Genomic DNA, 14926 nt, shown 5'->3' on the forward strand with positions numbered 1-14926 from the left:
AAGTATTTAGGAAGGAAGCAAAATCTAAGAAAGAATGGATACCTTAAAGAAACACTCTAGTGTTTTTTACAAAATGTGTGACTTTGAATTTTCAGTGATGAGCAAAGGCCAGGAGATGTGCTAAGAGCTCAATAAATACAAGGCCATGTTTTAAACCTTAGGAGGCTGGTTCAACAGCCAGACAAAGCAATTCCACATAAACCTGTTTGTATAATCCCTTCTTTCCTCACAGAAGTACTCCTGAATAATCTCTACAACTCACTCTAATTCCACTTTTTTTTTTTTTTTTTTTTTTTTTTGCTATTTCTTGGGCCACTCCTCCGGCATGTGGAGGTTCCCAGGCTAGGGGTCGAATCGGAGCTGTAGCCACCGGCCTAGGCCAGAGCCACAGCAACGCTGGATCCGAGCCACGTCTGCAACCTACACCATAGCTCATGGCAACGCCGGGGATCGTTAACCCACTGAGCAAGGGCAGGGACCGAACCCTCAACCTCATGGTTCCCAGTCGGATTTGTTAACCACTGCGCCATGACGGGAACTCCTAATTCCACTTCTAATCAGAAGAAATGCTGAAGGAGTTAAGGACTTCAAAACAACAGAATAGGGAGTTCCTGTTGTGGCTCAGTGGGTTACGAACCTGACTAGTATCGATGAGGATGTGGGTTTGATCCCTGGCCTTGCTTAGTGGGTTAAGGATCTGGCATTGCCACAAGATGCAGCTCAAATCCCGAGTTGCTGTGGTTGTGGTGTAGGCCAGCAGCTGTAGCTCCAATTCCACTCCTAGCCCGAGAACTTCCGCATGCTGAGGGTGTGGCCTAAAAAAGAAAAACAAACAAACAAACACAGTAACTCCAAACAATGACATGACAAGGTATGCTCCCCGGCTATCCTGACTAGTCAAAAAGAGGCTATTCCTTTCTCAAATGAGATTAACTTGTTTAGGAGAGGACCAGAAATTCCTGATAGCCTGAAAAGACAAAGGCAAGCAAGCTTGGAGCCTTGGCTTGGGCTCTAGGTGGGAACATAAAGTCATGGCCCACATCAAGTCTCATGTGGGTCTCAGTTTTGCAGGTCACCTGGAGCAGCAATGTTTCGAGTGTCTTAAGCACAGGAGTCAGGAAGCTGATACTGACTGGCTCTCTCCACAGCCTGTGACCAAGTGATGATGTAAAATCAAAGACAAGGAGTTCCCTTGTGGTGTGGTAGATTAAGGATCAGGTGTGGTCACTGCAGTGGCTCAGGCTGCTACTGTGGCATGGGTTTGATCTCTGGCACAGGAACTTCCACAAGACACAGGGGCAGTCAATAAATAAATAAGTAAATAAAGCCAGTGACAAGACCTTCACGTCAAGTAAGGGCTGCTTCAAGGAATAAGGTAAGTCTCCTTGCTCACTAATTTCTAATTCTGAAATCAGGACAAAGTCACTTTCAAGTCCACCATGAATATTTTAGTGATGGAAAGAACCAAAAGATGACAAGAGACCCACCCCATCTCCAGTTCCAAAGAAAACACAAATTTTGAACACTGGGTGTAATTACAAAATGCCTTTAAAAATGGAGTTCCCCTAGAGGTTCAGCAGAAACAAATCTGACTAGTATCCGTGACGATCCAGTTCAAACCCTGGCCTCGCTCAATGGGTTAAGGATCTGGTGCTGCTATGAGCTGCGGCGTTGGTCACAGATGCGGCTCGAATCTGGCATTGCTATGGCTGTGGCATAGGCCGGTGGCAGGGGCTCCAATCTGACCCCTAGCCCAGGAACCTCCATATACCTCAAGTGCAACCCTAAAAAGACCAAAAAAATAAGTCTTAAAAAAAAGACACTAGCAATTTTACTAACGAATTCTTCCAACAGCAGCTAGGTTTTTAAAATACCACTGGTATATCTTTTTCGACATCTAGCAATATTCTATTCCCTTCTACTTCTTTTTTCTTTTTTTCCACTGTACAGCATGGGGACCAAGTTACATATACATGTATACATAATTTTCCTCCCATTGTCGTGTTGCGATGTAAGTATCTAGACATAGTTCTCAGTGCTACACAGCAGGATCTCGTTGTAAATCCATTCCGAGAGCAATAGTTTGCATCTGTTAACCCCAAGCTCCCGATCCCTCCCACTCCTTCCCTCTCCCCCGGGGCAGCCACAAGTCTATTCTCCAAGTCCATGATTTTCTTTTCTGTGGAAAGGTTCATTTGTGCCCTGTATTAGATTCCAGTTATAAAGGATATCATATGGTATTTGTCTTTCTCTTTCTGACTTATTTCACTCAGTATGAGAGTCTTTAGTTCCATCCATGTTGCTGCAAATGGCATTTTGTCATTCTTTTTTATGGCTGAGTAGTATTCCACTGTGTATATATACCATTTCTTCCTAATCCAATTGTCTTTTAATGGACATTTGTGTTGATTTAATGTCTTGGCTACTGTGAATAGAGCTGCAATGAACAGGCCGGTGCATGTGTCTTTTTTAAGGAAAGTTTTGTCCGGATATATGTCCAAGAGTGGGACTGCTGGGTCATATGGTAGTTCTATGTACAGATTTCTAAGGTACCTTCATACTGTTCTCCATAGTGGCTGTACCAGCTTACATTCCCAACAACAGTGCAGGAGGGCTCCCTTTTCTCCACAACCCCTCCAGCACTTCTTATTTGTGGACATATTAATGATGGCCATTCTGACTGGTGCGCAGTGGTATCTCATGGTAGTTTTGATTTGCATTTCTCTAATAATCAGGGATGTTGAGCAGTTTTTCATGTGCTTGTTGGCCATCTGTATATCTTCCTTGGAGAAATGTCTATTCAGGTCTTTTGCCCATTTTTCCACTGGGTGGTTGGCTTTTTTGCTGTTGAGTTGTATAAGTTGCTTATATATTCTAGAGATTAAGCCCTTGAGCGTTGCATCATTTGAAACTATTTTCTCCCATTCTGTAAGTTGTCTTTTTGGTTTCTTTTGCTGTGCAAAAGCTTGTCAGTTTGATTAGGTCCCATTGGTTTATTTTTGCTTTTATTTTTGTTGCTTTGGGAGACTGACCTAAGAAAATATTCATGAGGTTGATATCAGAGAATGTTTTGCCTCTGTTCTCTTCCAGAAGTTTGATGGTGTCTTGCTTTACCTGATGAGTGAGGCCAGGGATCGAACCCACAACCTCATGGTTCCTAGTCGGATTCATTTCCGCTACACCACAACGGGAACTCCTGGCACCTAGGTTTTTAAAATACCGCTGGTATATCTTTTTCTACATCTAGCAATATTCTATTCCCTTCTATACACCTCCGTATTAAATAAGGCAATTTTCAAGAACAAAAATTCCATAGCATATTTTATTTTTTATTTCCCCTTTAACGTAAGTGCATAATTACATCATCATTATTATTAAGCACTAAGAAAACTGTTCTTACCACAGTAGTGAAACTGCCTTCTCCTTGATTGCCAATGACCACCTTACTGTTTGATCTAAGTGCAACTTCTCACTCGCTAATTTTTCTATAGCATCTAATGCCTGTAGCTACTTTTCTGCTTCTTAGAACTATTTCTTTCTTTGGCACCTGTGACTCAACACTCTCCCACCTCAGGCTATTCGATTCAGCTTCCTTTACCAAATTGACTTCCTTCCTCTGTTACAGAAACGGGCCCAAGATTCTGTCCTCAGCTCTCGCTTCTCCCAAATCCATTGCATCCAACCTACTCCCATGGCTTCCCTGCCTCTGTCTCTAGCCCTGGTCCCTCACACCTCTAGACATGCTCTTCCGGTTGAAACTGGGCAGCTCCACTCAAAATCCCAAAGGTACCAAACCCATCAGCATACAGCATATCCCCAAACTGCTCATCACCCTGCCGTTCATTCACATCCACAGACACACACCGTTAGTAACCATTTATCATGAGGCCAGACACTAAGTTAAATGCTTCACATACATCAACTATTTTAGTCCTCACAAGAGTCCAAGGAAGGAAGTGGTTATCCCCAATTTCCATAGGGGGAAACCCAAACAGAGAGATAAAGTAATCTGTTCAAGGTCATGGAACTGAAAAGTGGTTGAGGAGGGATTGAAACTTGGCAGTCTGATTTCAAAGACCATGCTTTAGACAACTATACTACATCAGGGCATCCCACTCACCCAGATCTGAAACATGTCTCTTCTGCACAGCCATCATGTTCTAGTTAGAAGGGACATGCATCCTTCTTTTTTTTTTTTTTTGGTTTTTAGGACCACACTCATGGCATATGGAGGTTCCCAGGCTAGGGGTCTAACTGAAGCTACAGATGCCGGCCTACACCACAGCCACAGCAACGTAGGATCCGAGCCACATCTGCAACCTACACCACAGCTCATGGCAATGCCGGATCCTTAACTCACTGAGCAAGGACAGGGATGGAACCCGAAACCTCATGGTTACTGGTCAGATTCATTTCCGCTGCACCACAATGAGAACTCCTGTCCTTCTTTTTGACTGCTCAGCATCTAACCCCCTTCTCATGTCTGGGGAATTCCCAATGTGGAAGCTAAAAACACAAATAGATTCTTTCCAGGCCTCCTTAGCAGCCAGCTCATGGCACCTAACCTGGGGCATAAAAATTAGATGCACCAGGCCCTGTGACTGAGAAGCAGGCATAGAAAACGATCTGTGGCACCAAGAACAGTTGCAGAAGATCTGAGTTCCTGGGCAGCACCGGTGTGCGAGGCCAGAGGTACAAGTACAGGGTCCATGGTACAAGCATAACATCCATTTTCCCTGTGATTCCTCACTGGAGTCATTCCAGGCTGCACAGCCTCCACACCTGGTTTTTCAGCCATCTTAGCCATTCTGTAAGCTACCCAGTATCTTTTTTTTTTTTTTTTTTTTTTTTTGCGTGTTAGGGCTACACCCCCAGCATATGGAGGTTCACAGGCTAGGGGTCAAATTGGAGCTACAGCTGCTGTCCTACACCACAGCTCACAGTAATGCCGGATCCTTAACCCACTGAACAAGGCCAGGGATCAAATCTGCAACCTCATGGTTCCTAGTCAGATTCATTTCCGCTGTGCCACGACGGGAATTCCTACCCACTATCTTCTTTAAAAAAAATCCTTTTTTGAGTTCCCGTCGTGGCGCAGTGGTTAATGAATCTGACTAGGAACCATGAGGCTGCGGGTTCGATCCCTGCCCTTGCTCAGTGGGTTAACGATCCGGCGTTGCCGTGAGCTGTGGTATAGGTCGCAGACACGGCTCGGATCCCGCGTTGCTGTGCCTCTGGCGTAGGCCGGTGGCTACAGCTCCGATTCGACCCCTAGCCTGGGAACCTCCATATGCCTCGGGAGCGGCCCAAGAAATGGCAAAAAGACAAAAAAAAAAAAAAAAAAAAAAAAAATCCGGAGTTCCCGTCGTGGCGCAGTGGTTAGCGAATCCGACTAGGAACCATGAGGTTGCGGGTTCGATCCCTGCCCTTGCTCAGTGGGTTAACGATCCGGCATTGCCGTGAGCTGTGGTGTAGGTTGCAGACGCGGCTCGGATCCCGCGTTGCTGTGCCTCTGGTGTAGGCCGGCAGCTACAGCTCCGATTCGACCCCTAGCCTGGGAACCTCCATATGCCGTGGGAGCGGCCCAAACAAATAGCAAAAAGACAAAAAAAAAAAATCCTTTTTGGCTTAAATCAGTCAGTCCAGCTGTTTCCAAGATGGGCAATTCAGTCAAGCTGGATACCTCACTCATCTCAGGTATGAGCTCGCTTTGCTTTCCTGCCACATAAAACCTTGCCCACTGTTCCTTCCACCCAGAAATCTTCTCCTCTGCCTTCTCCATTAGTCAAAGTTATTCCCATCCCTTAAAGCCTAGGATAAGTGCTATCTTCCCCTAAATATAACAGCTGACACTTAATGAGCACTTTCTAAGGTCAGGCATTCTTCTCATTTGATCTTCACAAACACAGTAGGAGAGAGACACTATCATTAGCCTTATTTCACAGCTGAGGAAAACTGCAGCAAAAACTAATTAAGTAAATTGCCCAAGGTCACACAGCTAGTAGAATTATGGAGCCAAAATTCAAACCCAAGAAACCTGACTCCATACTCTTACTCTTAATTAGGAAATTCCAAATTACAGCCCATGAGTCAAATCCAGCCCAGCAGCCAAATCTGGCTCTTAGCCTATTTTTATACACCATGCTCTAAGGATAATTTCTACATTTATTTATTTTGTCTTTTTAGGGCCACACCCACGGCATATGGAGGTCAGGCTAGGGGTCGAATCGGAGCTGTAGCGGCTGGCCTACACCACAGCCATAGCAAGGCCAAATTTGAGCTGCATCTACAACATATACCACAGCTCATGGCAACACCGGATCCTTAATACACTGAGCAAGGCCAGGGATCAAACCTGAGTCCTCATGGATAGGAGCCAGATTCATTTCTGCTGAGCCACAGTGGGAACTCTTTATTTATTTTTTGATATGTTTTTTATTTTTTTCGATTATAGTTGACTTACGGTGTTCTGTCAATTTCTACTATCCAGCAAGGTGACCCAGTCGTACATAGATAGATATTCTTTTTCTCACATTATCCTCTATTATGTTCCATAACAAGTGACTAGATATAGTTCCCTGTGCTATACAGCAGGATAGCTTTTACATTTTTAAGTGGTTGGGTGATGGGAGGAGAATCAAAAGAACAATACTTCACAGTCCATGAAAATTATACAAAATTCAAACTTCAACATCCATAAATAAAAATCCTATTAAAGTACAACAATATACTGTGGCCTATAGCTGCTTTCACTCTAGTAATAGCAGAGCTGAGTGTCTGTGTCTGCAATAGACACAATATGGCCCAGAAAGCCCACAAAGTCTCAAAAATTTACCGGCTGGCCCTTTACAGAAAAAGGTTAGGACCCTGCTTTTAACCACTACACTATATTGCCTCTCTCTTTTTTTTTGTCTTTTTTTACTATTTCTTGGGCCGCTCCCGCGGCATGTGGAGGTTCCCAGGCTAGGGGTCGAATCGGAGCTGTAGCCACCCGCCTACGCCAGAGGCACAGCAACGCGGGATCCGAGCCGCGTCTGCAACGGAGCTGTAGCCACCGGCCTACGCCAGAGGCACAGCAACGCGGGATCCGAGCCGCGTCTGCAACCTACACCACAGCTCACGGCAACGCCGGATCGTTAACCCACTGAGCAAGGGCAGGGACCGAACCCGCAACCTCATGGTTCCTAGTCGGATTCGCTAACCACTGCGCCACGACGGGAACTCCTATATTGCCTCTCTTAAAAAGCCTTCCCTGATCCCTGACTTTTCCCCAAGCTGGAATAAAGCCTTCCCTTCTCGGTATCTGCATGGTAGTTCATTTTGCTTTGAAGGACACGACTTTTTTCTTTTCCTTGAGCAGACTGCAGATTCCTTGAGGGCAGGATGTCATCTCTTTCACTTTGTATTCCTCTTGCCTCATTTACTCTTGCTAGTCAATAAATGCTTGCTAATTTGAAATAAAATGCTGCAGTGTGAACTTTTAAATGGATTTTCCTAACCTGGACATGAATCGCAGACCGATTATTGGCAGGATCGGTAATAAAAGGCATCCTCAATCACTGCTCACAGGTGCATAAGTTGGTACAGTCTTTCTGAAGGGCAATGCTGCCTCGTTCATCTCTTACCTTGTAAGTGTGCATTTCTTAAGACTTAGAATTCCATTGTTAGAAATTTATCCTACAGAAATGAGCAGATCAGTATACAAAAATGTATACAATAATATCATAGGAGCTAAGTATATATTACCTGCCAGGAACTAAGCTAAATTCTTCATTTATTTTTTCCCCTCGTCACAATTTTATTTAATTATTATTTTTTTAAAATTTCAGATTTCATATTGAGGCAACACTGGTTTATAATATTATATAAGTTTCGTGTATACAACATTGTATTTCTACTTCTGTATACACTAGAGTGTGTTCACCAAAAATTTAGATTCATCATCACCATACAGCTGACCTCTACCCATTTCCCCCTCCCCACCCCCACTTCCCATCTGGTAACCACTACTCTGTTCCCTGTAGCTACATGTTTTTGTTTGGCTTGTTCAGTTATTTTATTTGTTCCACATATGAATGAAATCATATGGTATTCATCTTTCTCTGACTTACTTCACTTACTGAGTCCTATAAATGCAGAGCCCCACAATCCTTAAACACTGTTATGAGCCCTATCTACTTTTTTTGGCCACACCCGTGGTGTGTGAAAGTTCCCAGGCCTGGGATCGAACCATACCACTGCAGCAACCTGAGCCGCTGCAAGGACAACACCAGATCCTTAACCTATGGTGCCACAGGTGAACTCCAGGAGCGCTATTTCTTTTTTTTTTGTCTTTTTTTGCTATTTCTTTGGGCTGCTCTCACGGCATATGGAGGTTCCCAGGCTAGGGATCTAATTGGAGCTGTAGCCACTGGCCTATGCCAGAGCCACATCAACACGGGATCCGAGCCACGTCTGCAACCTACACCACAGCTCACGGCAACGCCGGATCGTTAACCCACTAAGCAAGGACAGGGATCGAACCCGCAACCTCATGGTTCCTAGTCGGATTCGTTAACCACTGCGCCACGATGGGAACTCCCAGGAGCGCTATTTTATGGAGGAGAAAATTAAAACTCAAGAGGTTAAATAATCTGTCCAAGGTTAGGGGATTACAGATGACTTTTTTAAGGGGAGGACTACAGCTGATTAATCTGTATATTATAGTCTTTTCTAAACTTACTACTGTAATAAGCATGTATTAAATGTATCATTTTTTAGCACAGGAAGGGCACAGAAACTTTACTCCTTTATTTTTTTTTTCCTCCTTTGGAAGCTCAGGGAAAATAACCCAGAACAAAATAAGCAAATGTCCTTTTTGCATTTACTTTGGGAAGTATTTTTAAAAAGTCTTCATCCTAGAATTTGAAACAAGGGTAGTATTTCCTCTTGTAAAGCAGCTTTGGGGACAGCATTTTGGATCCTATGTGTTTCCTATGTAGCTTGACTCAGCCAGCTCTTGTGGTTTTGCCAATATGTAAGTCGACAGAAAATTATGTCGTCTTTTATGCTGAATAAAGACTCCTTGAGCATGACTATGGATTCATCCATAATTATAGACATTTAGAAAGGAAGAGTCCCGCCCTGTCTGCAATCTCGAGGGTTACTGGGTTATTGCATGACCCCAAATCACTAACTTTTGGACTTTTTTGGATTTAAGCTATTTTCCCCTTGATCCCAAAACACTAGTACAGGATTTCCTTCCATAACTACAGTGAATTAACACAAATACTTCGAAGTGAGATCTACTGAATGCTAAGATGGCCATGATAAACTTCCCAAAGTCACATCTTACCTCTTCTGGCACAATCACTAGTGGATATTTGTCTTCAGATAAAAAGTTGAAAATAACCCATATTTTAAATGCATCATCTTCTGTAATGAGCAGGGGACTCTTCGTGAGGTTTTTTTTGACACAGAGGGTCCAACACATCCTATTGAATTCAATCTTGTCAAAATTGTCTTGGACCTAAAAAGGAATGAGGAAAAATTCCAATGAACCAGTCCCGAATAAGCAGTATATAAACCAAGCAAAACAAAAAGACAAAACCAACTACAGGCTTCCATTTAAATCAATCCGATCAACCAATAACCTAGTTGCTTAGGAAATTCCACTTCCAAAGGCTGTGTGGTTAACGAATCTGACTAGGAACCATGAGGTTTCGGGTTCAATCCCCCGCCTTGCTCAGTGGGTTAAGGATCCAGTGTTGCCGTGAGCTGTGGTGTAGGTTGCAGACGTGGCTTGGATCCCGCGTTGCTGTGGCTCTGGCGTAGGCCATCGGCTACAGCTCCAATTAGACCCCTAGCCTGGGAACCTCCATATGCCGAGGGAGCAGCCCTAGGAAAGACAAAAAAAAAGACAAAAAGAAAAAAGAATGTTATATTTAGGAGTTCCCATCGTGGCTCAGCGGTAACAAACCCAACTAGCAACCATGAGGACACAGGTTTGATCCCTGGCCTTGCTCAGTGGGTTAAGGATCCGGCGTTGCCTTGAGCTGTGATGTAGGTCTCAGATGTGGCTTGGATCCCATGTTGCTGTGGCAGTGACGTAGGTTAGCAGCTGCAGCTCCCATTTGACCCCTAGTCTGGGAACTTCCATGTGCTGCGGGTACAGTCTTAAAAAGCCAAAAAAAAAAAATGCTATATTTAGTCTAACACTGAAGCAACAGCTGCCCATATTACTCATCTGGCACATATTTACTGGCTTGTGAAATAGGTATTTTTTTCATGCATAAACATTATCTTCTAAAGAGATCACCAATTCTAGCACAGAGGAGTTGAGAATGTCAATTACTCAATATCAGCCACATGCAGACATCTCATCATTACCTATATGGTAAAGAAGATACCACATATCTTCCCCAAGGAAGATATTTACTTTGGGGAAGAGCTGTTTAACTGAAATTCTAAAAAGACAGCTCTGCCACTCAGTCATTCAATCGTGCATACAACATTCCCTCAACATCAATTATGAGCCAAATAAATCTTGCTACAAATTAAGGCTATATAGATGAAGAAGAACTGATCCCTACTCTTAGAACATTCAGAGTTCATTAGGAAAAACAGACGTGCAAATAGACAAATATTAATATAACAGTGTATAATTCAATAGTTTTCCACTCATTCAGCAGATAACATTTAGACAGTAATTATTATCTACCAGGGACAAAGCAAAGACATTTAATATACTGCTAGCCCACATCACCAAGGAATGTCAGGACAATTACAATATAGTGTGATAAGTATTATAATAGAGGCAAGCAGAGGATTCTGTGGGAACACTGAGGAGCTAACCAAATCTTAAGAATTTGGGGAGGATTTGCAGAAAAAGTGACATAACAGAGCGAAGTCCTAAAGGACCATAAAGAATCAAAACAGTTTGAGAATGGGGTAAAGAACCTTCCAGGTAGAACCGAATAAGAGAAAGCTCATAGGTGGAAGCTCATGGATGGTTTGGAAGAACTGCAGAAAGATTAATGTGAATGGGGCACTTGGTACTGCAGGGCGGTATGACTCAAGGCTCTAAGTGCAAATAATCGAAACTGAAGGTCAACAGAATCTTGAGTTCCTTTAAACAGATAAGGAATTTATTGAAAGAGCAATGGGCGACCTCAAAGATCCAACACCAGGGCTGAAAAATCTAGACTCTGAAACTAAGCCATTATTACCAATCCAGGCTAGGAAGTTGGCACTGCCATTGAAACCACTCATGGGATCAGCGGGGGGGAGGCGCCACTGCCAATATAACACAGTATAATACTGATGCCTCTGACCCAGTCCTTGATCCTCTGTGTCCTCTGTGTCGCTCACTGGAGATTCAAAGTCCCACTGGCTAAGACTGGGTCACATTCCTATGCCCTAGTTGCCAGGGAGCAGGGAGAATGGGTATCTAAACTTTTCAATATCTGAGATGTGAGACAGGTCCTGTCCTCTAACAAGACACTGTGGAATTTCCCAAACACAAGAAAAGAGTTTGGATCCTGGACAGACCCAAAAAATGACAAACGTCCACTGCATGGGGCACAGTGACAAACTGGGTTAGAGAAGTAGGTGAAGACCAGATCATGAAGAGCTTTATAATTCATATTCAGGAGTTAGGATTTCTCTCTACTGAAAGAGTAGAAGGGAGAAACATACACAACCTACACTTTAAAAGCCATATTGAGAGAGTTTCCATTGTGGTGCAGTGGAATCAAATCTGACCAGGAACCATGAGGTTGCAGGTTCAATACCTGGCCTTGCTTAGTGGGTAAAGGATCTGGTGTTGCCTCGAGGTGTGGTGTAGGTCACAGAAGTGACTCGGATCTGACATTGCTGCAGCTGTGGTGTACGTCGGCAGCTGTAGCTCCGATTTAACCCCTAGCCTAGGAACCTCTATATGCTGCAGGCACAACTCTAAAAAGCAAAAAAAAATTAAAAATAAAAAACAAAAGCGACATTGAGGATAATATGGAAAATGTACAGGAGGAGGCAGAGGGGGCGACAGGTCAACATGAGCAAAGCAGTTTCTTTTGAGAGAGAGATGAATAAGGTGTGTGTGTACTATAAGGAAATCACTAGTTGGCTGCAAGAAGTAGTTTCTCTCATTCTCTAGGTAGAATTGGTGGTTGGCAAGCCAGTTCCCTTGGAGAGGAAGCTATCTTTTGTGCTCTGCCTGACACCATTTCCCACGCCACCTTCATACACAAATGACCCCATGAAGATAAAGTAAGCTGCTGCTGCTGCTTTTCTTTTTTCTTTTCTCTTCATTTCCTTTTTTAAAATTAAACATTTTTTTTAATTAAAAGATTTTTAAAATTTTTTTTAATTGTTTTGCTTTTTAGGGCCGCACCCACCGCACATCAAAGTTCTCAGGCTAGAAGTCCCATCAGAGCTACAGCTGCCAGCCTACACCACAGCCACAGCCACAGCCACAGTCACACAAGATACGAGCTGCATCTGTGACCTACACCACAACTCACCTCAACACTGGATCCTTAACCCACTGAGCGAGGCCAGGGATCAAACCCACAACCCCATGGTTACTAGTCGAATTCTTTTCCACTGCGCCATAACGGGATCTCCTACAGGACTAGTTTCAAAAGCCACCATCTTCAACTCTATCCACCCACACTCCTAAGATGCATTAAGTGGAGGACAGGCTACTCTGGGGAAATGACATGTGCACAAAAGCATACAGTCTTGTCCTGAGGAAGAAGTGATTCTATGTGGATTATGTGGTAAATTTTAGAGTTCCTGAGGGGGAGTGGCTGGCTTTATGTCTAGAAAAGCAAACAGATGAAATCACAGAGTTTTATAATTTTAAAAAAATGGCCTGGAGGGTACTCACTTGGCCAGCACATATACTAAAACTGGAACCATACAGAGAAAATTAGCATGGTCCCTGGGCAAGGATGACATTAACATTTGTGAAGCATTCCATATTTAAAAAAAAAAAAATAATAGGAGTTCCCTTTGTGGCTTAGCAGAAACGAATCTGACTAGCATCCATGAGGACGCAGGTTTGATCTCTGGCCGTGCTCAGTGGGTTAAGGATCCAGTGTTGCCATGACCTGTGGTGTAGGTCGCAGGTAAGGCTCAGATCCCTCATAGCTGTGGCTGTGGTATAGGCCAGCAGCTACAGCTCCAACTCCCTAGCCTGGGAACTTCCATATGCCTCAGGTGCAGCCCTAAAAAGACAATCAATCAATCAATATAAAAAATAAAAGAAATATAGCCTGTAGGAAACCCTCAATTTTATTTTATTAAGAATTTATTTTTTGGAGTTCCCGTTGTGGCACAGTGGTTAACGAATCCGACTAGGATTCTGGTGTAGGCTGGTGGCTACAGCTGACTGGACCCCTAACCTAGGAACCTCCATATGCTGCAGGAGCGGCCCTAGAAAAGGGCAAAAAGAAAAAAAAAAAGAATTTATTTTTTAAAATTACTTAATGGGGAGTTCCCGTCGTGGCGCAGTGGTTAATGAATCCGACTAGGAACCATGAGGTTGCGGGTTCGGTCCCTGCCCTTGCTCAGTGGGTTAAGGATCCGGCGTTGCTGTGAGCTGTGGTGTAGGTTGCAGATGCAGCTCGGATCCAGCGTTGCTGTGGCCCTGGTGTAGGCCAGCGGCTTCAGCTCCGATGAGACCCCTAGCCTGGGAACTTCCATATGCCGAGGGAGCGGCCCAAGAAATGGCAAAAAGACAAAAAAAAATAAAATAAAAATAAAAAATAAAAAAAAATTACTTAATGAATTTTATTACATTTATAGGTGTATATAACAATCATCACAACCCAATTTTATAGCATTTCCATCCCAAACCCTGAGTGCATTCTCCCACCCCACAACCTGTCTCATTTAGAAACTACAGGTTTTTCAAGGTCTGTGAGTCAGTATATGTTCTGCAAAGAAATTCATTGTGTCCTTATTTTAGATTCCACATGTAAGTGATAGCATTTGAAGTCAGTCTCATTGTCTGACTGACTTCACTTAGCATGATAGTTTCTAGGTCCATCCATGTTGCTGCAAATGCCATTATTTATTTCCTTTTAATGGCTGAGTAATATTCCATTGTGCATATCTACCACATCTTCTTGGTCGACTCTCTGTTGATGGACATTTAGGTTGTTTCCATGTCTTGGCTATTGCATGTAGTGCTGCAATGCTCAATTTTAGAACAAAGAACAAACAGATCATCTGCAGCCCAGATTAGTACTTTGAAGAAAAGATGGCATTTGAAGCAGACCTTGAAGTATATTGAAGAATACAAGGACAACTATTCCGAAGGATAGGAAAGGAAATGGCATGAGCCAAAGCACAGGAAGAGCAGCATACCAACCACGTTTAGGGAACAGCCACTGGAGGAAGAGGACAAAAAACAAGGGAGAAAGAAAGCTCAGGTGTTCAGTTATGTGAATCTTCAAGCTGTAGTTCTGCTAAGACACAGAGATGGAGGCGTCCAGAGATCATCTGTAACCTAAGAGGAGAGGCAGATTTGTGAATCAGCTACATGACTGAAGCCACGATGGTCAATGAGATCACCGAGAGAAAACATAAAATGAGAAAAGAAATGGAATCAAAAACAGAACCTCAAGGGATTGGCATACTGACAAAGAAGAGAAGGAGGAAGAGGAATTATGAAGACTGGAAAAACAGTCAGAGTGGTAGGAGAACCGCAAAGCCTGAAAACTGAGTGAGGAAACAGTAAGGGGAAGGTTTGATCAACCCAATAGTGTCCACTTATCCATGAGTGGTAAGTTCCAAGACCCCAGTGGACGCCTGAAATCGCAGGTAATTACGAACCCTATACATCCATGTTTTTTCCTGTACATACACATCTAGGATAAAGTTTAATTTATAAATTAGGCCCAGTAAGAGATGAGGGCAATAATCAATAATGAAACAGAAC

At 43.4% G+C, this 14926-nt stretch overlaps 1 protein-coding gene and 1 non-coding gene across 5 annotated transcripts in view; one reads left to right on the plus strand and one right to left on the minus strand.

The window, feature by feature from the left end:
* SWAP70 (switching B cell complex subunit SWAP70) overlaps positions 1–14926 on the minus strand; it is a 135012-nt gene that overhangs the window by 31609 nt on the left and 88477 nt on the right. For all 4 annotated transcript variants that reach the window (XM_047776315.1, XM_047776313.1, XM_047776314.1 and 1 more), the window contains one exon: positions 9335–9508. In XM_047776315.1, coding sequence (XP_047632271.1) covers positions 9335–9508 — 174 coding nt within the window. The remainder of the gene's footprint in view (positions 1–9334; positions 9509–14926) is intronic.
* Positions 12861–12967, plus strand: LOC125126646 (U6 spliceosomal RNA). The gene has a single exon (XR_007134741.1). It is a non-coding gene; the product is annotated as a U6 spliceosomal RNA (small nuclear RNA).

The sequence above is a fragment of the Phacochoerus africanus genome, chromosome 4 (genome assembly GCF_016906955.1).
Source record: "Phacochoerus africanus isolate WHEZ1 chromosome 4, ROS_Pafr_v1, whole genome shotgun sequence".
Classification (NCBI taxonomy): domain Eukaryota; kingdom Metazoa; phylum Chordata; class Mammalia; order Artiodactyla; family Suidae; genus Phacochoerus; species Phacochoerus africanus.